At 27.7% G+C, this 23,022-nt stretch overlaps 2 protein-coding genes across 2 annotated transcripts; one reads left to right on the forward strand and one right to left on the reverse strand.

Moving 5' to 3' along the window:
* Window positions 1-3,691: 3,691 nt before the first annotated feature.
* On the forward strand, window positions 3,692-18,366 carry LOC119602571 (ribosomal protein S6 kinase beta-1; the record flags this gene model as incomplete). The annotated part of the gene is given in 9 exon segments (XM_037954152.1): window positions 3,692-3,732; window positions 5,100-5,167; window positions 5,170-5,225; window positions 5,304-5,569; window positions 5,639-5,830; window positions 5,890-5,980; window positions 6,045-6,293; window positions 6,364-6,471; window positions 17,184-18,366. Coding segments are annotated over 9 exon segments (1,308 nt in total), but the record flags the coding sequence as incomplete, so codon positions are not given.
* Window positions 8,477-16,226, reverse strand: LOC119602568. The gene is made up of 5 exons (XM_037954149.1): window positions 14,679-16,226; window positions 10,926-11,111; window positions 9,059-10,071; window positions 8,841-8,979; window positions 8,477-8,779 (listed from the first exon to the last, which is right to left on the reverse strand). The coding sequence occupies exons 1-5, from the start codon at window positions 15,124-15,126 to the stop codon at window positions 8,604-8,606; spliced, it is 1,962 nt and encodes a 653-aa protein (XP_037810077.1). The 5' UTR covers window positions 15,127-16,226; the 3' UTR covers window positions 8,477-8,603.
* Window positions 18,367-23,022: the final 4,656 nt, after the last annotated feature.

Below are 23,022 nucleotides of genomic sequence, written 5' to 3' on the forward strand. Positions count from 1 at the left end.
AGGAAAAATTCGCATACTTTTGTGAAGTAGTTTCATGGACTTTTTTTAAAAAAGCATAACTAATTTAAGTAAATGTAAAGTTTTCAAGTTTTAAGGGGCGTGATATCAAAACTAAAGACTATCTAGACAATATAACAAATTTATTTATTTATTTCCCACACAAAATATATTATTAAATTTGGTTTCTTTTCATAGTTTACCTAAATTCGAATACTTATGAGAGACACTGTATGTATAAAATGTTGTTTGCCATAATAACCAATCAATATTAAAATTATGAACATTTTAGCATAAAGTGTATTTGTTATTAACTTTATATACAACATTCAATATTGATATTCATTATAATATGCATTGTAGCTAGACAATAAATCACATCGTAATATTAACATATGGTCTGTAATAAAGATTATATAAAAAAATCTATGTACATAGTTTTGAACTGACTTTAGTAGCTCCAAGTATATTCTATTATATATGATTACAATATTCATTTAGATATTATCAAAGTTGATCTTTTTTATATTAGTTTTTATTTTCAACAGGTTATTAATTTTGATCAATTGGTATGTGCGAACTCATATGGACGCAGATTTATAAATGCTACCGACGTTATGTTATTATTATGTACCACCTTATGTATTATATTGATTTGTATTATTGAAATTGTTGTGGCCTTTTTCATAGGGACTATTGTTGATGTTATTAGTTTGTAGAGTAATCGTATTTAGATTACGAACGCTATAAATTATGATGAATATGTTAATTAAGTTTTTTGTTTATCTTTATATACATGTATATACTATTTATACATAAATATGTATTAAAAATACATACTAACAATTTCGTAATGCCAATATAACCACAAGATTTCATTAATTTTTATACCCTTCACCTTCGTAAGGAAGGGTATATACATATAAGTTTGTCATTCCGTTTGTAATTTCCAAATATATAGTATAAAATATATATACTCTGAATCCTTATAGATAGCGGAGTCGATTAAGCCATGTCCGTCTGTCTGTCTGTTGAAATCAGTTTTCTGAAGACCCCAGATATCTTCGGGATCCAAATCTTCAATAATTCTATCAGACATGCTTTCGAGAAGTTTACTATTAAAAATCAGCAAAATCCGTCCATAAACAACGGAGATATAAGCAAAAATCCGAGACAACCTCTAAAAATTTCATAAAAAATAAGCAACAACAACACTGCTTATTCATTGCGTTGTGTATTTTGTTTTTGTTTTTTTGATTATTTCGTTTCGTATGTTTCGATGGCTGTTTGTTTCATTGCCTTGTGTATATGTTTTTGTTTCTTGGTGTATTCGGTTTCGTATGTTTGGATGTCTGTTGGTTTCATTACGTTGTGTATTTTGTTTTTGTTTTTTTGTGTATTCGTTTCGTATGTTTGGATGGCTACTGGTTTGCCTGCTTTGTGTATTTTGTTTTTTGTGTGTTTTGCTATTGCTATAATAATGATATAGTAGGGAAAATGAAATAAATTAAAATTTTATAAAATTGATATTTTTTAAATACACTATGGTGAAGGGTATATAAGATTCGGCACTGCCGAATATAGCACTCTTACTTGTTTTTTACTTAACTTATCAATATTTCAAAATAATACCTGTTGTAAATCATTAAAAAGTAATTATTTCAAAAGGTAAAACATAAATTTGTTATCGTTTTATAATTACACTCTAATATTCAAACAAAGTTAAGGGTTTGAATATAAACACGTCTAGAAAGATAGGTTTATAAATAGAAAAAGCCGTTATTTGTTCCTTATCGTCACCCAAAAATATAACAGGGCGTTGCAAGTTTGCAACACTTCCAAATTTTAAATATTGAGGTTCTAAAATTGATTCGAATTCTTTTAAAAATAAAAGGGCCTAACAGCAGTCAGTGGGTTGAATTTTGTTCATATGTTCTACTTGTTCCGAGAATGTTTTGACCGTAATAAATTAAAAAGTTAACTTATTGTTTGTATATAATGATATTAAAATAAAATTTAACATAAAATTTATGAACAAACAATATTGTATTTATGTATTATTTATTTATGTAGATAGATAGATAGATAGATAGATAGATAGATAGATAGATAGATAGATAGATAGATAGATAGATAGATAGATAGATAGATAGTAGATAGATAGATAGATAGATAGATAGATAGATAGATTAGATAGATAGATTAGATAGATAGATAGATAGATAGATAGATAGATAGATAGATAGATAGATAGATAGATAGATAGATAGAGATAGATAGATAGATAGATAGATAGATAGATAGATTAGATAGATAGATAGATAGATAGATAGATAGATATGATAGATAGATAGATAGATATATAGATAGGTACATAGATAGACAGACAGATAGATTAGGGGAATTGGGGCGCCAATATACCACTGCGTTACCATTTAGCCAATACTCTCCTGATAATAAATATATATTTTTAAGGACAATTTGGCGAAAGCAATTTCCGCACCCAAAGCAACTTCTAATTCTTTTGTTAGTTATTTTTACTAAAATAATTTTAATTATATTTCAATATATGTACATTAGACCGACTCACTCTGTATGGAAAGCATAAACGTGTTTTTGTTACCCCTCTCAAAATTTACCTTGCTTTGTTTTATGTTGATTCCCAAAATATTTTAAGTCTAGCGATGTCCGTTTGTGAGCTGGACCAAATTTAAAAAAGGTATTTTTTGTAACCGGTCCAGCTCACGAACGTCCATCGTTAGACTAAAAAATATTTTGGGAACCATCATAAAACAAAACAAAGATTTTTTGAAGCTGGGTAAATTTTGAATTGAACATAAAAAATCGTGTCCATTGGATATTTTCTGAAAACTGTCCAGCTCACGAATGGACAACACTAACCCCAAAATATTTTGGGTAACATCATATTACATAACAGCGAATATTTTGACGGGGGTAACTCAAGCACTATTTTTTGTGAGTCGGTCTAATGTACATAGATGTATACTATTATCTAAATATGCAATATATAGCGATTTAATAAAAATTCCGTATTAGGGTGTAATGAACAAATTTTCTTTAAGATTATGTAACAAAAATGCAAAATTGTTGGCAAAATTATTTATTTTCTAATTTAGAAAAAGTAATATTCGTATAAAAATTCATCGCATTTGGTGCGGGAACTTTTTTCATGATTACAAAAAGTAATATATTCCGTAACATATGTGTGTTCATGCCCTACAAAGTCTTGTTATGATATTTTTGATATTTTTAAAAGTTATAACCCTAATATACATATCGTCACCTAAAACGCAAACGGCAGAAAACTATTAAACGTTTGTTTCTATCAACGAAATTTATTTATTAAATAAACTATGGACCGAAAATAATTGTTATTTTTTCCTTTTCGTCATATTTCTTATAACCGTTACGTCCCTGAAATAAACAAACTTTTAAAAGAAAAAACTATCATTTGCTAAAATAGTTGACAATGGCGTATATAAAAGTGGATAAGTTGAACTTTTATTTTTAGTATTTAAATGTTTTTTTAGATAGTGCCTATTGTTTTTTGTCACTGAAATTTTTGTCGGACGAGTCCATTTTTGTGGACATTTGAAGAAATTTAAAAAATGTACTTAAAATGTTATTATAATGATATATAATTGCTAATACATATTTTTTTGTTCCTTTTTAGGTTGACTTGGAACCAGAATTAAGCATAAATTTACAACAGGAGTAAGTAATAAAACATTTTGTTCTTCAATTATTGCACAGTGCTATACCCACAAACCTAAACATGTGCAAAATACTGAAAACCCTATATTTATTCATTTATTTCAGAATACATCTTATAATACATATTGATATTAATATTTGAGAGCCTCAATTTAGTCGAATAATATGTATTTTGAAATGATTTATTGACAAATACGTAAAGTTAATTGTGGACCAATCCTCATGAAATTATTCTAGGGATTTAATTTTTCATCATCCTTTCCTCCAAATATCGCTTTTAGCATTTTCTCCTTTCCTCCAAATAACGCTTTTTAAACATTTCCTTTTTTAATTAATAATTATAAAAATTTGACGTCCTAGATTTTTCCAATATTTTTCTGGACTTAGATGGCATTAATAAAGAAATTCAAATGTAAGAGTAAATATCTCATGTCATGAAGCGCAGTGTATAGAATTTTATAAAACAATTGAATTTTTTTAAATGGAGCACCTTCATACATCGGATTTTAATTTAATAAATAGATATTAAAGAGATTTATTGACAAAAAACTAATTTTAAAACGATTCTAATCCCAGCAAAAAAATGTGTGGAAAAAGATGTAGAATTTTCATCATAACTAGTAACCCGAAGTGTTTAAAATTCAGGTGAAAAAGCTATGAATTTTCATTAGCGTGTCATTAGAGGCATGTTGTTCATTTTTGACAACTTTAAACTACATCTAATCTTATCTTTAGAAGCTGTAAAAATTCAATATTTGTATGTCAAAATAATCCACATTCTTTCAATGACACGCTTATGTAAATTTCATTGGTTTTTCATCAAAATTTGAAGTACTTCAAATATGTTGTTTGAAGTGACTTTTCTACATCTCTTTCCTCACTTTAACTGTGTTTTCATTTGTAAGGATATGTATGGTTTATAAAAGCAAAAAATATGCAATCGCTTTTTTAGATGTGATTAAGATGTCGTTTGTAAAGTATGACATGAATTATTTTTTGCTGGGATATTTGTAGTTCAATTGTAAACGATAAGTTGTGTTTCTAAATTCACGCTTGTATAGGTCTTAGGGCGAAATATTGAAATATAACAAATGGTATTATGGCTCCTTTAAATTCAACATATTTACAAAGTACAATATCGGGGCAATTTTTGGTAGCTATAAGAAGCTATGTGCCCATTTCCTTTTGCAAAGAGTACCCTCTGCAATATTTTTTGCTACTGAAAAAGAATCCTGTTGCTGTGTAATCGTGAGTCTTTTCTACTAATTTGAAATAAAAAAATGTTTGGTATCAAATCTATGGAAACAAATAAAATCCTATTTTGTTGTAAATTGAACTCCAATTTTAAAATATTTTCTCTTTTTTAGGGCGGAAGGACAAGAAACTATACAATTATCAGAAGAAAATGTAAACCCTGGCAAAATTAAGTTGGGTCCAAAGATTTTGAATTGAAGAAAGTTTTAGGCAAAGGTGGTTATGGCAAAGTATTTCAGGTATGTGTTTCTGCAAATGTACTTTATACGTAATATGAAATTAATTACAAATGCTTTTTTTGGTTTTTTTTATTTAAGGTGCGCAAAACTTCTGGTCGTGATGCTAATAAATATTTTGCCATGAAAGTTTTGAAAAAAGCCTCAATAGTCACAAATCAAAAAGATACAGCACACACTCGTGCTGAACGTAATATATTAGAAGCTGTAAAACATCCATTCATTGTAGAATTAGTTTATGCCTTTCAAACGGACGGTAAATTATATTTGATTTTAGAATATTTAAGTGGTGGCGAATTATTTATGCATTTAGAACGCGAAGGTATTTTCCTAGAAGATACAACATGGTAAGATCAAATTAAACTAATGCAATATTTAAATATAACTAATTTAATTTATTTTCGATATCAATATAGCTTTTATTTAAGTGAAATTATAATGGCTCTGGGTCATTTACATAAATTAGGCATCATATATCGTGACTTAAAACCAGAAAATATTTTGCTAGATGCTCAAGGTCATGTAAAACTAACAGATTTTGGTTTGTGCAAGGAACATATACAGGAAGGCATAGTTACACATACTTTCTGTGGCACCATAGAATATATGTAAGACAAAATAATCGAATCTGTGGAACAACATTAATAAAAATTGTTAACTTTTATAGGGCTCCAGAAATTCTTACACGCCGTGGTCATGGTAAAGCAGTAGATTGGTGGTCCTTGGGTGCTTTAATGTTTGACATGTTGACTGGTGTGGTAAGTAATGTTGTGCGTATAAAATCTATTGAACAAAATAATAAGTTATCCTTTAAAATCCTAGCCACCCTTCACTGCAGAAGATCGTAAAAAAACAATAGAGACTATTTTAAAAGCTAAACTTAATTTGCCTGCTTATTTAACACCTGAAGCTAGAGATTTGGTGCGTCGGTTAATGAAACGACAAGAGTCCCAACGTTTAGGTAGCGGCCCTGAAGATGCTGCAGCAGTTCAGGCTCATCCCTTCTTTAAGCATGTAAATTGGGACGATGTACTTGCTAGACGTTTGGATCCACCAATTAAACCTCTATTGGTAAATAACTTTACACACATTCGATTCTGTTATAAATTCTAATTTGTTTGATTTTAAATGATTTCTATAGCGCAGTGAAGATGATGTATCTCAATTTGATACTAGATTTACTAGACAAATTCCTGTAGATTCACCAGATGAAACAACTCTTAGCGAAAGTGTCAATTTAATTTTCCAAGTGAGTAATACACTTTTTTTGTTTTTATTATACAAGGGTACTTATCTCCTTAAAAAATTAAATTCAATCGAATAATCGATAAAAAAAAGTGGCGGATTTATTTGCTGATATACCTAATTTTCTCTTCGCCTCACAGTGTCAGATTTTGCAATTCTAAATTTTAAAATTATTGAACATAATGCTATGAAAACGTCACTTTTTTATCTAGGATCAGAAAGTCGCAAAAAAGGGGGAAAAACGGGTAAAACTAATGTTAATTTTTAATTCTAACGTGGAAATATTTGTGTTTTAACTCTCAAAATTTTTAAATATATGTATTAGTAAAGTACTTTAGCGACTGCCAACCTTTCAGGGTGTTAAAATGGGCAAAATAGGGCATTCTATATTCAGTACCGTTATTCTGTTTTGGGTCACATTTCATTAATGCAAAAAATTATCAAACATTTTTTGAGTTTTGTCTAACTACCCAGCAAAAAAAGTGTGGAAAAAGATGTAGAATTTTCATCACAACTAGTAACCCGAAGTGCTTCAAATTCGGGTGTAAAACCTATGAATTTTACATTAGCGTGTCATTGGAGGGATGTTGTTCATTTTTGTCAGCTTTGAACTACATCTGATCTTATTTTTAGAAGCAGTAAAAATCCGATATTTGGATGTCAAAAATAAAACACATTCTCTTAATGACACGCTTATGTAAATTTCACTACTCTTTCACGAAATCTTGATGTACTTCAAATATGTTATTTGTAATGACTTTTCCACATCTCTTTCCTCACTTTTAACTGGGGTTTCATTTGTAAGGAAATATTTGGTTTATAAAAGTGAAAAATATGAAATCGCATTTTAAGATGTGATTAAGATGTAGTTTGTAAAGTATGACATCAATTATTTTTTGCTGGGTAAATTTGCAAAATCTGACACTGTGCGCCTATAAGAACCTTACTAATGCCTCGGATATAATAGTGGATTACGCTACTAACGTCGACGAAACACACAATATTTAAATTGTTGTTTGTATAACAAATTTAAAATCAAAACCATACATTTTTTTAAATCGGATTTTGGAGTAGATAAAAATTGGTATTTATTAATGCAATAAATGACTAACGCACTCCCTACCTACAACGAGTACTCCACTATGTTGCAGCAACTCGTTGCTGTTTAGCATAATGTTTTGAATTTTTGTTTTACTCATTGTGATTTCAATGGTGTCATTTTTTAACCAGTTCCCGTAGCCCATTAGTACTCATTTGACAATACAATGTTAGAATACATTTCAAGCAAAAGTAGTAAAAGAAGAGAAAAATAAAGAATATTCTCAAAAATATATAAAGTAAGTGAGAGAAATTCAAAAAATTTAAAACAAATTGTATGATTATGTTGGAAAAAATCGAAATAAAATTCGAAAATTCAAAGCAATTTTCGAAAAATTGTTTAAGCTCTTAAAATATTTTCTGAATCAAATCAACCAAAAATCGGTTGAGTTCCATCACATACCGGGCTATCACTTGTTATAGATGTCAGCATTAGAATTGAATGTAGTACTTCTAATAAAAATACAATTATACCTACGCTAATATATGCAATAATAACACTGTAAGTAAAATTTAAACTTTTGAAAACTTCCTCTCCTTATTTTGACCTAACTTTTGAAAACGTTGTATCCCACTAAATTCTAATACCCAAAATTAAGTTTACGTGTATCGGCGTTTTTCTGTGTCATTTTCACATACTTATAGTGTAATAGGTAATCCTGACTAAATTGAAAGTTTTCATTGACACACGATCAAAAATATTATGTTCCAAAATTCGAAGTAATGTTCCAATTTCTAAAATCTCTAAGTCATGGGAATATGCAGTAATACTACATACATATACATACTATATATCTTGATATAATATTTTAAATCATGATATATGTATATTATTATACAGATATTTTGAAGGAACATTTTTTGATTTGAAATGAACGATTCGATTGATAAAATAATATAAACAGGATATAAATCAATTATTTAACTTTATATAACAAAATGTTTCTAAAATAAATATGTATGTATTACCACCATAAAATAATAAACATAGAATACTGCATAATGTGTGTTGTCTAAATCATGTAAAATTGTCATTCTCTATCGACGCCTATATGTAGCACCACATTGAAAATGTGGCTCCTTAAGTGGAATACCAGTGGGCCCATCCGAAAATTCACAAAAATTTAGACCAATTCGTCTTAAAGGATGACATTTACTTTTGGGATTTCCCCATTTACCCTTAAACGATAGCCACGAAGGTGTCAAAGCGCGACCTGAAACGAAAATATTTTTAAAGGTTTAAGGTTTATCAAAATATTATTATAGAATAATTACCGTATGATTTTAAGTTTTCATATGTTATTTCAACATGTTTCCACGTATTCCACGGTGTACCAAAACCATTAATATCATACAATCTCGCAACTTTAACAAAACGATGTTTACCTGGCGCTGTCCATAAACCATGAGAACCCTAAAAAAATCAAATCGTTAAAGTAATAATTTGTACAAAAACGATAAAATGATGCATGTGTCAAAATTAGAATACATACTTTAGCTGCAAATAGCACTGGATGATCGTTAAACGTAGTTACTGTTTTTGGAAAATTAGGCCTCTGTAAAATTCCCTTGCGCGTCTCTTGTCTTTTAAATTCAAAGGACCCTGTCAAGCGATTGTAGGCATAATAGGCTCCAGCATCATGGGCCGAAACATACATTGCTTCAGGCTCAGCAGATCCAGTGAAATATAAAGTCATGTGTTCCCAATCTCCTATATGGCTACCAATATCTTTTTTTCGTCCTAAACAATATCCATATACAGCTGGAAATGGTATACGGCCAAAAGGACCTAAGCTTAAGGTGCACATATTTTTACCCTGACTGTATGGATAAAACATCCAATAGGTTACATGAAATGAAGGAACGATTGTGCCTGGAGTGTTACCAAATCCATTCATTTGTTGACCATTTTCATTTTCCAGTACATTTTCCTGTTCATTTAGTGGTATACTAAATTTAACATTATCAGCTAAATTTGCTATAAAATTATTGATTTTTTCGGATTCTTCCACATCTGACTTGATAGGACTCGAGGTAGGGATTGGAATTTTTCGCTCGACAGGAATATTCTGCACAGATTCTCTCATTACCAATTCATATGGTGGTACAGAATCTGATGGTGTAATAGGAGTATTTGATAAACTGCGTTTAGCTTTATGGAACATGGGATAAAACCGTGAAGAACGCCTTATAGCCTTTTCACCGTCATTTTGGGGTCCCAAAGTAATTGGAATATAGGGTCCTCTAGTCGGTTTCGTTAATTCCAAAGATGTTGGCACAAAACCATGCTGCAGAACAGGTACTGATAATTGTGGCGAATAATTAGCTTGAAAAGACGATGGTATTGAGAGCATTGACTGTACAGATGGCAAAATTTCTATTGGTTGCTGTTTTGCAGGATCAATTTTATCTTGATTACATAATGTCACCACAGCGTATATAGGCACGGGAGTTATATTAGGATTTCGTCCATGTATAAATGATGTTTCATTCTCTAACAGTTTATCTACACATACATATATTATTAATTATATAATTGAATATTTTATCGTTTGAATTAGTATTTGTTACAATACGATTTAAAAATTAAAGGAATTTACTAGCAAACTAATAAATGACTGCCATTATTCGCAATCAAAAGGAAATATTCAGGATTGTTGCAGAATCCAAGTCAGAACTGTCATTTATCAGAATTAAAAATCGATTCTGATTTGAATTGGAGTCATGAAATCGACTTGATTTTCCTTTCATTCGAAAATTAACAAAACCCATATTCGAATCAGATGTTTTGCAAAATATAATAAACTAGCAAAACCCGAGCTATTCCTGTTTTCAGCTATTTGTGTTATAAAAAAGAACATCTTTGTCTTGTATATTTATAAAAAATAATTTAACATTCTGTTTCAATTCCATTTAACTATATAAAACAAAACAAACAAAATACAAATCTGACACCTGCCAACTGATCAGATTATTTCTGACAAAAAATCGATAAAAACAGATTCTGTGACACGAAATTCTGACAATAATTCCGATTCGAACATAAAACCGATAACATCTGCTTCTGTGACACCAACAACAACTTTTTGTCGATTTCAATTCTGATTCTGACCTCAATCAGATTCCACAACAACCCTGATTAATGATTTAATACATAAAATTGATAAACAAAAAATAAAATAATTTTATTTCTTGCTTAAAATGTATCCCTTTTATTTTGTATATAAATATCTATTTTAAAGTAGCCAAAGTGTTTGTTAAATGAATTAATTTTAAATGGGAACCTTTGTCCATTTTAAAATCGTTTTTAGTTTCGAATATATCTATTATTTATTATTCACTAGTATATATATCTCTTACCTATTTCTGTGTTTGTAACTAAGAATGATTTTTCAGAATTATCTCCGAATGGCATTCCAGGCGTGAAAGAATTGTCTTTACTTTCAGGATGGACATGTGCTAAAAATTCTTCCACACCAAGGGGCATAAATTTCTCTTCTGGAGCCAACCATACTACGGGGGCCCATTGTTTTATTAAACGTTCCACTGAAAATGTATAAAAGATTGTTAACGTTTCAGTATCTAGTGTGAGGATTATAATTTTCAAAAATTATTTGAATTTTTTTTTGGTCAAAGGAGAATATTAATACAGGAAAGTACTGTTGGTTGCTTTTTGAATTGTTATGAATTGGACTTTTTATGTGTTTCAATGTGTAGTTTATACTTTAATAATTTTGTTATCCCTAACTACTGATTTCAAGTATCATATAGATTTACCCCAGATTACTTTTTGTAATACTGCTAGAAACATTACTTCAGTTTATATTGGTCACTTTGTCACTTGTCCTGGTAATATATTTAATATCTTTTTATATTTACTCCGGCTTTTTATAGTTGTTTATTGTAAACAACGGTTTTTTGTTAATTCGCAAAAATTAAATTCAATGTGAAGTTTTAAAGTTCATTACAAAATCAATCATTACACATTCTATATGTGACCACCTGTTTGAGATATTTTTGGCTTTTAATATAATCCAATAGCCGGGAGATGTCTTGGCTAAATTGTTGTGGCGATAAGATACTAGATCTTTTTTCATAGTAAATCTAAATATTTAAAATAAATACAATTTGTTGTTGTTATATGAATATTGCAATCAGCTCTCACTTAATGTGATTTTTATAGTCATTGGACCCACACTTATCCCGTTTTAGTCCTTTAAACTTAGTCTTAAATATATAAATATTTTTTTTGTTTTTACAATATTATATAACTGTCGAAGTCCGTCCAGTGACTATATTTATCTCCTAAAGGAACTTCTACAGTAAAATTGTAACAGAACCGCCAAAATAGGTTTTTTTAAATTTTAACAAAATGAAAATGTCCTTTTTATCCTTTGGTGGGAACATCAGTGAATTATTTTTTCTCCATACATACGTAATGTACATACATAAAGTCTTGTTTCTGTCAGTCTCACAATGAAATTCAACAAGTTTATCATCTAAATTATGTTAATGAATTATGGAGCTATTTATCTAGCTATTATACAGTCAGTGCATATACATTTTAGGGAATTACATACTTATTTCATTAAAATTTTATTCACATATAATTAATTTAATCGTTGTTGTTTTTGACTCAATTGCATTTAGTATTCCGCGCATAAATTGATGATGGGTTTGACATAAGATATGTATGATTTTACATGAAATTGGAACAATATATTTTGCATTTGTTTTAAATTGTGTAGATGATAATTGGGTGACCATTAACAATCTATTTGTTTCTTCTTTAAAATAAAAAAATGTTTCTTAATGTTTATTTTAATACTTATGAAATAAGTATTGAGTCAGTAAATTTTTAATTTCGTAAAGATATATTATTTACTCAAGCTGAAATTGTAAATGAAAAGCTTTATTATACCAAAATGAAGTGGTAGCTTTGCTAAAAACCTGTATTTTTATGTTTTGCATAACTTTAACTTTACATAAATGAAAAAACCCAATTTAATAAAAAATGTCTTTGAAAATAAGATTTAAATTTATGTACATTTCGTGAACTTTATAGATGACCGTCATAACTTAAAACATAAGTAATTGAAAAAATATGTTAGTTGTCATTTTATTATTCCTTGTATATGATAATACAAATTACATAAATAAAAATTGCAATAATAATAAGTGTTTACATAATAATGTATCTTTATTGGAAAAATATGATATTACTTGCAACACCTAATCAGAACTTTATTATTGAAGAAATCTCAAGAAAGATCTTTTAAGATTTTTGTAAAAAAGGAAAATTTTAATAAAAAAAATTAAAAAATATATTTTAAATTGTAGATGAACGATTTTTATTAATCTTCAATGTTTTTCGAGTGAAATTTGGACAGTTTTGATTTCATTGACAATGCAAAACAAAGATAAATTTGTCAAAATGTTTGTCCTGATGTCAATATTTGATGAGCTATATCAAAGGATAAAAAGGCCCTTTTTGTGATTTTCATATGTTTTTCATATCTTTCCTTTGGAAGAAGTATAAAATTTTGATATCATAAAGGATCTTGAGAGACGCTTACAAATGCATATCTGAAATTTTTGTGTAACAGCAAATGTAATATAAATTTTATAATTTTTCAAAAAATTTCAGATTTTTTATACCAATAAATTTTATATAGCAATAGTAATCCTCATAGTTTTTTCCGTTTGTCAATTCAAACTAGATCGAATTTTGTTTGAATTTATCGAAGCCTACATATATACACTATCGAAGCATTGGGTAATAATGTAAACAACAAAATACAAACCGTCATTAATACTTTAGTTTAACTAAAAAAAAATATTTTTTATAGAATGAAACAATAAAGTGTTACATACCAACGTAAAGCTAATGAAATTGCGCGTATACTACGTATACATTAGGGTGATACCATTTTGCAATTTTTGCAAATATAAAAAATACTATAGCAAGATCTTGTAGAGTGTGAACAGATGTTACGAAATATGACATTATTTTTCGCGATCATTAAATAAGTTGCCGCACCAAACGCGAAGTTTTGTTTAAATATTACTTGCGTAACAATTTTTCAAATTTTTATATAGAGGCGATTGTTATTTGTAACAAATGTGGTATTTTATCGCCCCAAAAATAGTTCTAATTTTAATATACATATTTTGTACGTTAGATAAATATAGCTAAGACAATATATGGTTTAAAACATTTAAACATAAAACCATTCTCTCATTTTCGTATCTTTTTACAGTTACTTTTAAAACACTTTCGTTTTTTGTCATGTATTTTTTCCCAAATATTGTATTCTCTGAATGGAACAGAATGACAAAATTATTTTTCAAGTACTCCTATTTTTACAAAACGATATTGGTATTGAATTTATTTGCCAGAAGTATGAAAAAATCATGAAAAACTCACAAAAGGACCTATTTATACTTTGATATAGTTCAAAAATATGAGAAACGTTGTAAAATTTTGGGATAACTACAATCATTACTTGGTAGACAGTAATATTTGAATAACAAAAACAATTTATTTAGATCATTATTTTCGATCCCTGGAATTTGCTTCTACGCTTTTAATAGTTGCAGCTTGTTGAATTAAGTTTTGCATTTATTGGCCAAGTGTCACTTGTCAAAAATAGATATGGTTTGTCTTTATTTGTCATAAAATAATAAGGACAAAAAAAAAATAGTTTTTATGAAACTTTTAGGCTCAAAACTATAACAAATTTAATATATGCATCTACATACTTACGAACACATACATACTTACTAAATCGTATATTAAAAACCCGAAATAATAAAATTTTTATACACATAAAAAATACTACAAATTTCACTTTCACACAGACAACGACGCTACATACTAGTATGTCTTTGTATTAACATTTTGGTTATATGTATGTATATTGTTTGTAGCTTTTTTCATAAGGTGATGGTTATATTTGTTGTAGTGTAAGTAGCTGCTGTGTGTTGATTATTAGTCAGTTACTTGCATAAAGGGGAACGTTTTTCTTTTGATAAATATAGAATATAGTAAGTAGTAAACGTCGGTTGATATAAATGTACAATAAATAAGCAAAGATTAGATACCAGTCATACCTACTTCTTTGTCCAAGTCTGAGAATGTTGAATGGTGGCTACGTTTATTAACTCTTGACTTATTTTGAGTAAAGGTTTTAGCAGTAACAGTAGCAACAACTTCAGTGGCATCTATTGAAGATGTTACAACGAAATCTGCAGATGGAATGTTGTTTACTGGTGGTGCAACAACAGCAACATTTTGAGCCACACTTTCAGTGGCATAAAGTAATTGTACAAGTACACTGCATAAAATCCAACAAATGCCACTATTACTGCCTCTACTTTTACCACTTATTCCACGATTGTAACGACATTTAGGAGGAGGTTGTTTATGTTGCTTTTGCTGTTCATATGAAAGTACTAGAAAGTGCTGCAGTTGAAAATTATAATTATATTTTTCAGTATATTTATTTGACATCCTAGTAAATAGTTTAATATACAATGATCGTATTTGAGGCAGGTGCATGTACTACATTTAGTTTACGCTAACAACGTTAAAAGTATAAAATAAGTTTAATTGACCAATAGAAACTACTGCTTCTAGAGGGTTTTTTTCGCGTTTATGTGTGTGTGTTTTTTAATGTATTGTTTATTAGCTTTTTTACAATCTTCTTGCTGCTTTTTATGAAGATGATTGTGATCAGTTTAAGTTTTTATTGTTATAATTCGTATTGCTTCTATTACATAACACTGTAATAATGTTATTCATTCACTATATGTATTTAATTTAATAATGTTTACTTTAGCCAAGAAATTTCGTTATGTCGCGAAGCTTTTGTTTATTTTTAATTTACGAAAGTCACTCACTCATTCATTCATTTATTAAGTGGTTGAATTCAATTTGATATCAATCGCCGCGCGAGTCTTGCAAAGTGGTAAAGCCCGTTTGTATTTCATGTGTTAATTTGATTATCTTTTTCTTTTTTCTTTTATTTTATATTTTTAATATCTTTTCAAGAAATTGCACTTTCATCCCAACACGTTTGTTCGTCGTGCAGTAGTTGTATGTTGCATTTTTATGTTGTTAAAATTCTAATAAACGCGTTCCTATTTTTGGAAAGTTATATTGATTGCTTTGTATTTTTTCTTTGTTAATTATAACGTGTTCTTAAACTCACGTTTAAGACGGCGCGACCTCTTTTTTATATATACATATATTTTTTTTAACATATGAAATTAACAATTCAGTATTGCTTTGTATTCGCTTCGTTTTCAATCTAGCATAAACCGATAGTACTTTCTTATAAATGGTAGGAACACTATTTAACTAAACTCTCTTCTCTTTAGAATTATTTCTCTTTTATTGCAAAGCGCATGCTTGCGTTAACCATATTTTTTATTTATTATGGGCCTTTAAAGTATTCGTTTGAATACCGCACTTAACAAAAGACAAATTAATTTTAAATCGAGTGTTTACACTTGACATAAACTTTTTGCAGCTTTCTTCGCTCTGTTTTGTTTGTTTAATATATATTTTGTGTTAATAAATTAATCAGTTATTTGTTGTACGTTTTTGTAAATCTTGTGCGCTTGCGTGCCGACCACCTTGAATACATACGCCTGACTAAACTTTTGGATCAGCCTTATTAACCATGAACCGACAAACCAACTATATTACCTTGTCTTTACGTTTAAAAATATATTTAAGAAAGAGATTTTTCGTAGTTTTCTTTTAACTCGTGCCATCTATTTGAGAAATTTGTGTAGATTAATAATAAATATACATATAAACATATATTTTGAGTTCAATATTCATTTTCTCTTTGCATGACAAACTAAAAGATTCTTTTATTTTGATATTTTGACTTAAACTCTCTAGTATTTTCATTTTCATTGAAGATGTTGCAGCCATTTACATTGTGTGTTAATGTATCTAGATTACGTAAATTTGCATATGTACGTGTATATGTATCTACAATATGATGGTCTCAGAAAAAAGTATAAATATCCATAATTTTTCAAATCTTTGAAATCACTTTTTTTAACATTTTAATTATTATTATTGTTATTTGTAAAAGGGTTATAAAAAACAACAAATTAAATTCCATTACGACTGAGAATAGAATTATAGTAAATAACTTTATTACAGTTTTACTTTTTCTGATGAAGCAAAGTACAGAAATAATTCCACTTTCGATAGGAATGGAATGCTGTGACAGATAGTTAGTGTTATAGTGTTCTAATGCTGTTTTATAATTATAAGAAAATTAGTTTAATTATTTTCCTATAATCCGAAGTTCAATAAATTTTGTTAATAGCTTATACACGCCATCATACCATTTTATTCATGCGTTAAACCTTGTACTATTAATGTAAAACAACAAATTGTGTTTAAAATCTTCAAGGTAAAAAAGTGGGCATGCTCGTCGATGAAATTCTGTGTGTAAATATTAAGAGCGGTGAGAATTGTTAGAGAATGTATTGATTTTAAGAGAACGAAATAATAATTAACAATTTGAAGAGAAGAGAATTATGAAGAGTAAAGAGAAAGTTTAATACATGTTTAAATTGATTTACTTCCAGGGTTTCACATATGTAGCGCCATCAATTCTAGAGGAAATGCAAAGAGCTAACCGTATGCCAGCCCGTTCACCTAGACGTACACCAAGACAAGCACATGATGGTTCCTATCGATTACAATATCCCTTAGCTCCGAGAGGAATTTACGCACGAGCTACGCCGCCACATTTGCAAGCTTTCCCACCACGTCCCTCGCCCCAGGACGAAATGATGGACGTGCAAGGTTTACCTATGTCGTAGTGCGTACATAAAAGCAGCTGTAACTGCTCCTCCAAAAGCCATCAAAAATTCATCAAAGGCAATGGTTAAAGGCGTTTGAAATGCTGACTATATAAATACTAAAAGTAATGTTAACTACACATATATTAAACAAACAACATAAAATCGGATGATTATAAAATAAAAACAGAATGAAACAAAAGGAAAAATAAAGAAAAACATATTAAAAATTTATAAGATAATGATAATTGATGATTGATTGATTACATTTAATAATACAAAAATTAATGTTAATGTTATTTTTGTTTTTTAATGAAGTAGAAATTAAAAAGTAAAAAATATGTAAACCGAAATTGGTTATGGTAAATGTAATGCGGCGGTGTGTTGATAAAAAAATACAGAAAGAAAAAAATTAAACTTTACACCATTTTCTATTGCAAAAAAAAATCAAATTGGACTTCAATTCAAGCTAATTTTTACAATGCCAAAGAAAAATCTATTTGTATTTGTTAGAAATTGCTTTCAGCGCGACTTTGTTGCTAACATTACAGCAAACAACAAGCTTTGTATTACCTTTAATAGAAGATCATGAATGTACAGTTTTTAATACCTACAAAATGAAAACATTTCACATTTAATTTTTTTAATTAATTCTAACAATTATCTGAAAAAATTAAAGTATTTACCAAGTTTAAAATTTGGATATAAAATCTTTACCTTGTGCTGAATTTCAAGTAAACTTTTCTAGAATATGCTTGTCTGTCGTTGATATTCTAGAAATGGAAAATGGTGTAATTAAAATAAAAAGAAATAGACCAAGTTAAAAAAGAAATTAACAAGGTGCTTGCGCCTTTTAAGTAAACATACATAAAATAATTTATACGAAAGAAAAAAATAATAACATAGAGAAAAAAATAAAAAAATTGAAAATTCCCATAAAACACCTATGACATTTTATATTATAGAAGAAATATTTAAAGCTCCTAAACTGCTGTTTAAAAAATAATTATTAAAAACAATAAATAAATAAATATCACATGTGTATAATAAAATAAATCCATTATAAACTGCATATACATACATATATCCTACATATAATATAACAAATAATAAAAATCTATAGTAAAATTTCATAAATTAAAAACCACAAGAAACAAAACAAAATATAAATAAATTTCTATTAAACTTATAATATTCTAAAGAAAGTAAAGAACAGCCGTAATTTCATCAGTGTATGTTAAGTGAATATTTATAGTAAAAAAATAATAGTAAAACAATTCAAATATTTTGTTTATTATTATTTTTACATTTTCAATTAAATCTTAAGTCATAAAACAAAAAAAGAAAAAAAAAAACAAAAAAAAAAATATAAGATAATATTATTAAACAAAATTATTGTTCAAAATTAATGAAACCTGTGTTCTAAAATGTTAAAAATCGAAAATTGTTTCAAGATTTTCTTTTTCTTTTCTTAATTTACGTTTAGTTTATTTTTTTATGAAAAATATAATTACTTTACTTATTATTGTTTGTTATTATTAAAAACAGAAAAAATTGAGAATTGACTTTTTATTTGAAAAATATGAAATCTGGGGCTTTATCCGTATTTCCATTTGAAAGACAAGGATTTTTGAAATACAATTTATTTAACATACAAATTTCAAATTATTTCCGCACCCACAAACGGAATAAAGCCTCCGGCATTATATTCATCTTCCCATTTATGTTCTTATAATAATATGTAATGTTTATATTACTTTGCGATACAGCTGGAAATCTGCCAATTTTGATGGTTATTTGTTGCCTATACGAATATAATAATATGTATAGGCCCTCTGTTAGTCAATCGGTTACTTTGGAAAGATCATTTTGTAATTTCTATCGCTGTAGAAGTTACTCTCATAAAAAAGTGAAGTGAATTTCGGGTTTCGATTTGTTAATTCACATGCATATATCCTCTTGAGACCGAAGTTCTTAAAATAATTTTATTGTGTAAACATGTTCTGCTTAATATTGCCATAACTGAATAATATCATTTCCTATATAAGTCTTTCAAAATTTATACATATATATGCAGGGAATGTTTAACAAGAAAATTTGGATAAATTTAAATATGTAGAGTGTAAATAATAAATGGAGATAAATAAATAATTTGTCATACGCCACAAAAATCAATGACTAAAATCAACAAAAGTCTTATATTCGGCAGTGCCGAATCTTATATACCCTTCACCATAGTGAATTTAAGAAGTTATTTGTTTTTGTAAATCTATTTGGTTTTTCTTTAATTAAAAAATTCTGAATTTCATTTCAATTGTGTTTTTCAGAGATTGTATCGGATTTTTACTCATACATATTTCCTTTATATATGGACCGATTTTGTTGATTTTAAATAGGAAACTTCTCAAAGCATGTGTTAGAGAAATATTGAAGATTTGGATCCCGAAGACTACTGGGGTCTTCAGAAAATTGATTTCAACAGACATACAGATGGGCATAGATTAATCGACTCCGTTATCTATAAGGACCAAGTATATAGAAACGTTGTAGGGTCGAAAAATTATATTGCATAAATTACAAACTTAATGACAAACGTATTTCACGAAGGTGAAGGATATAAAAAATAAATTTATGGAAGCATAGGTACTAATTTTTGAAGACGTACGAATTATGGGTTATATGCTTCCATAATGTATTCCTTAAAATTAATGCAGCTTAGAATTACATTTTTGCTAAGTAAGCTTCTTTCTTAAGTTCTTTTAAAGAAAGCTTTTGGTAGGTAATACATAACACTACAAAATTATAAAAAATATTTTAATTTATTTCGATTTTTTTACTAATTGTTTTTTCAGCAAATAAAAATACCATATTACTTAAAATGAATATGTATCTTTATGTTTCAAACGACTGAAAACTAGGTTTATTTTTATAAATGTTTAAAATCTATTAAAACTCAAAATAAAATAAGAAATAAATAAAGCCCGGGACTTGAAAACAAAAACCTTAAAGGAACGAACCATAACTAAAAAATATAAAAAATTACCTCAGATAAAAATAAAAAGTAAATAGCTGAATTTAGAATAAAACAAAAAATATATATTTTTTTCTTAGTTTTTAAATTTATTATTTAAATAAAGTAAATATATTTTTATTTTCTTGTATGCTAAACTTAAGTTTCAATCTACATATAATTTTTGAAAATCATATAAAAAGGAACTGACAAAGTAACATAAAACTGATAATAATAAAACTTAACAAACATATGAAAACAAAGGAAATAGAAAATGAAAATATAATTTACACTGCCTGATAATATATGTATATGAAAATGGAAAAATAACTACAAAAGCAAAACAGAAACTCTATTCTAGGAACACCAATTTATAAAAACCAAAAAGTTTAGATAATGAATTAATTACAAGCGAACAAAATGCATAGCAAATCAACAAACTAAAAAACTGTTATTATTAAAAAAGAAAAATAAATACATATAATGTTCAACACACTCAAAACTCACAAAATTTAAAAAAAAAATAACTCAAAATCTTCCACATTAAAAAATAAAAATTACATACAGTACATATTGTATTTCGCAAATAAAATATATGGATAATAATAATTATTATAACTTAATTTTCTAACAAATATAAAAAAGAAATAGTCATTAATTAATTAATGTATTAACCAATAATGTTTAATGTGTGTTAAGGGTCAAATTTAAAAAGGATACAAACTTAAAATTCTTCAAATCCCCCAATTTCATTATCAAAATATTATTAACAATTTAATGTGGTGTGTCCACAACAGATATAATATTTAAATATTAAATACATACATATAAATGCATTATTTGTTTATATGAATACATAATATGTATGTATGTCCACTCTCATAACGAATTAGAATTCATATTAATTTAGATGCTGGTATTTGTCTGGGATTTTGATTAAACAAAACTTACTGATAACATGTGGCTTTTATAATGCTACATACAAGACAACATATTTCCTAATTTAAAAATTATTAAAAGAAGAAAAAATATGTATGTATGTAAAATTTAACAAATATGTAATTAAGGTTTGTAAGTTTCAGTATAATTGTAAGTTTAATATAATATAACGATATATAAAAATAATAAGATATACACCATGTTGAAATCACTTAAATTGTAAAAATTTTCGGGTATGCTATGGAAATCGATATGTTTTTTTTAGTTGACAATCGTTTATTGGATTTTCATCGCAAAACAAAAAAAAAAAAACTAAAATATTAGCAATTGCCACAGTCGATTTTCATAATTTACCATTTTCTTATTTCTTGTTCAAATAGTTAATTAACAGTCTGAATGCAGTTGAATTACAAGGAATGGACTCACAAGTTGCTATAATCGGTTAAAATCGAAAGCACTAAAATACCTTCTGAGACGATTTGTTTTAATTTTATTTAAAACGTCTGGTATTCTGCTGACTTTAATTTAAAGGCACCAATTTTCGAACACTTTTCATTTAATATATGGGCAATTTCGTGTCAAGTGACCCAACTCAAAAAGTAGATTTGGATGAAATTTGCACCAAGGTTAGTACTGTTTGATAATAGGCCAGACAGCTATTATCCAATACCAGACAGCTATTATCCAACACCAAGATTAGTACTATAGGTCAAGAATTGTCAAAGGAGTTCTTCATTGTTTCAAAAAAAATTTAACTCTTAATTTTTTTTTTTAATTTTTCGTTTTAAAAATATTTTTTTTTTTTAATTTTAAGACAATTTCCTTTAAGGGCTTTATAGACCCATAATGGGATGCAATTGGGATATCTATCAAAAAAATATTTTTTAACTTAAGAATAAGATTTTTTTCAATATTTTTCCCTATTTTTTCAAAATCGACGTTTTTGTTGTATTTTTTTTGCTCAAATGAAAGCTTTAACCAATGGTGCAAAAACAAAAATTCTATCATTAGATGTGATTATACTTTAAATTTTCAGATTTTAAACTTTAGAACGCAAAAACCATTGTTTGATGGAAAATTATTAACTCACTAGTTAACATTTTTAACATCATAACTCCTAAATGGAATATAATAAATTAAAAATTTTAACACTATTTTTTCAGGGCATTGAATGTTTTTTTTTTTTTAATTGAACTTTTTCTTTTGCTCTTATGCATTTATAGTGCATCCAAATTCTGTCAAATTAAGTTTATATATCTTAGAATCGTATACTAAAGTCAGGTTTGAAATACATATGTTCAGCAGTTTTCGGACTATTAAAAAATATCGCCCAAAATTAGTGTTTTGGCCGCGGAATTTTAACAAAATAAGTACGCCAATGTTATTACAGATTAAAAAACTTTCAAAAAAGTTATGATATCACAATTACAAAACGTCGCGCGAAGCTTAATGTACATACATACATATGTATGTATAATAAGCTAGTCGGAAAATCATATTCTATTCTTAAAAAATATAAAATTTCTAATGATAAGCAGTCTTGGGCAGAAACGGGTAAAAATAAAAAAAATATCAAAATCAATTACGATTTATTGGTTTTCCTACGACGATATGTATGCTTTCACATAACTACTACTAAACCTAATTACATACATATGGATGTATAAACGTACA

Source organism: Lucilia sericata, unplaced genomic scaffold (assembly GCF_015586225.1).
Source record: "Lucilia sericata isolate MDLA Ls3-8-SP2 unplaced genomic scaffold, ASM1558622v1 Contig000242F_arrow, whole genome shotgun sequence".
NCBI lineage: Eukaryota > Metazoa > Arthropoda > Insecta > Diptera > Calliphoridae > Lucilia > Lucilia sericata.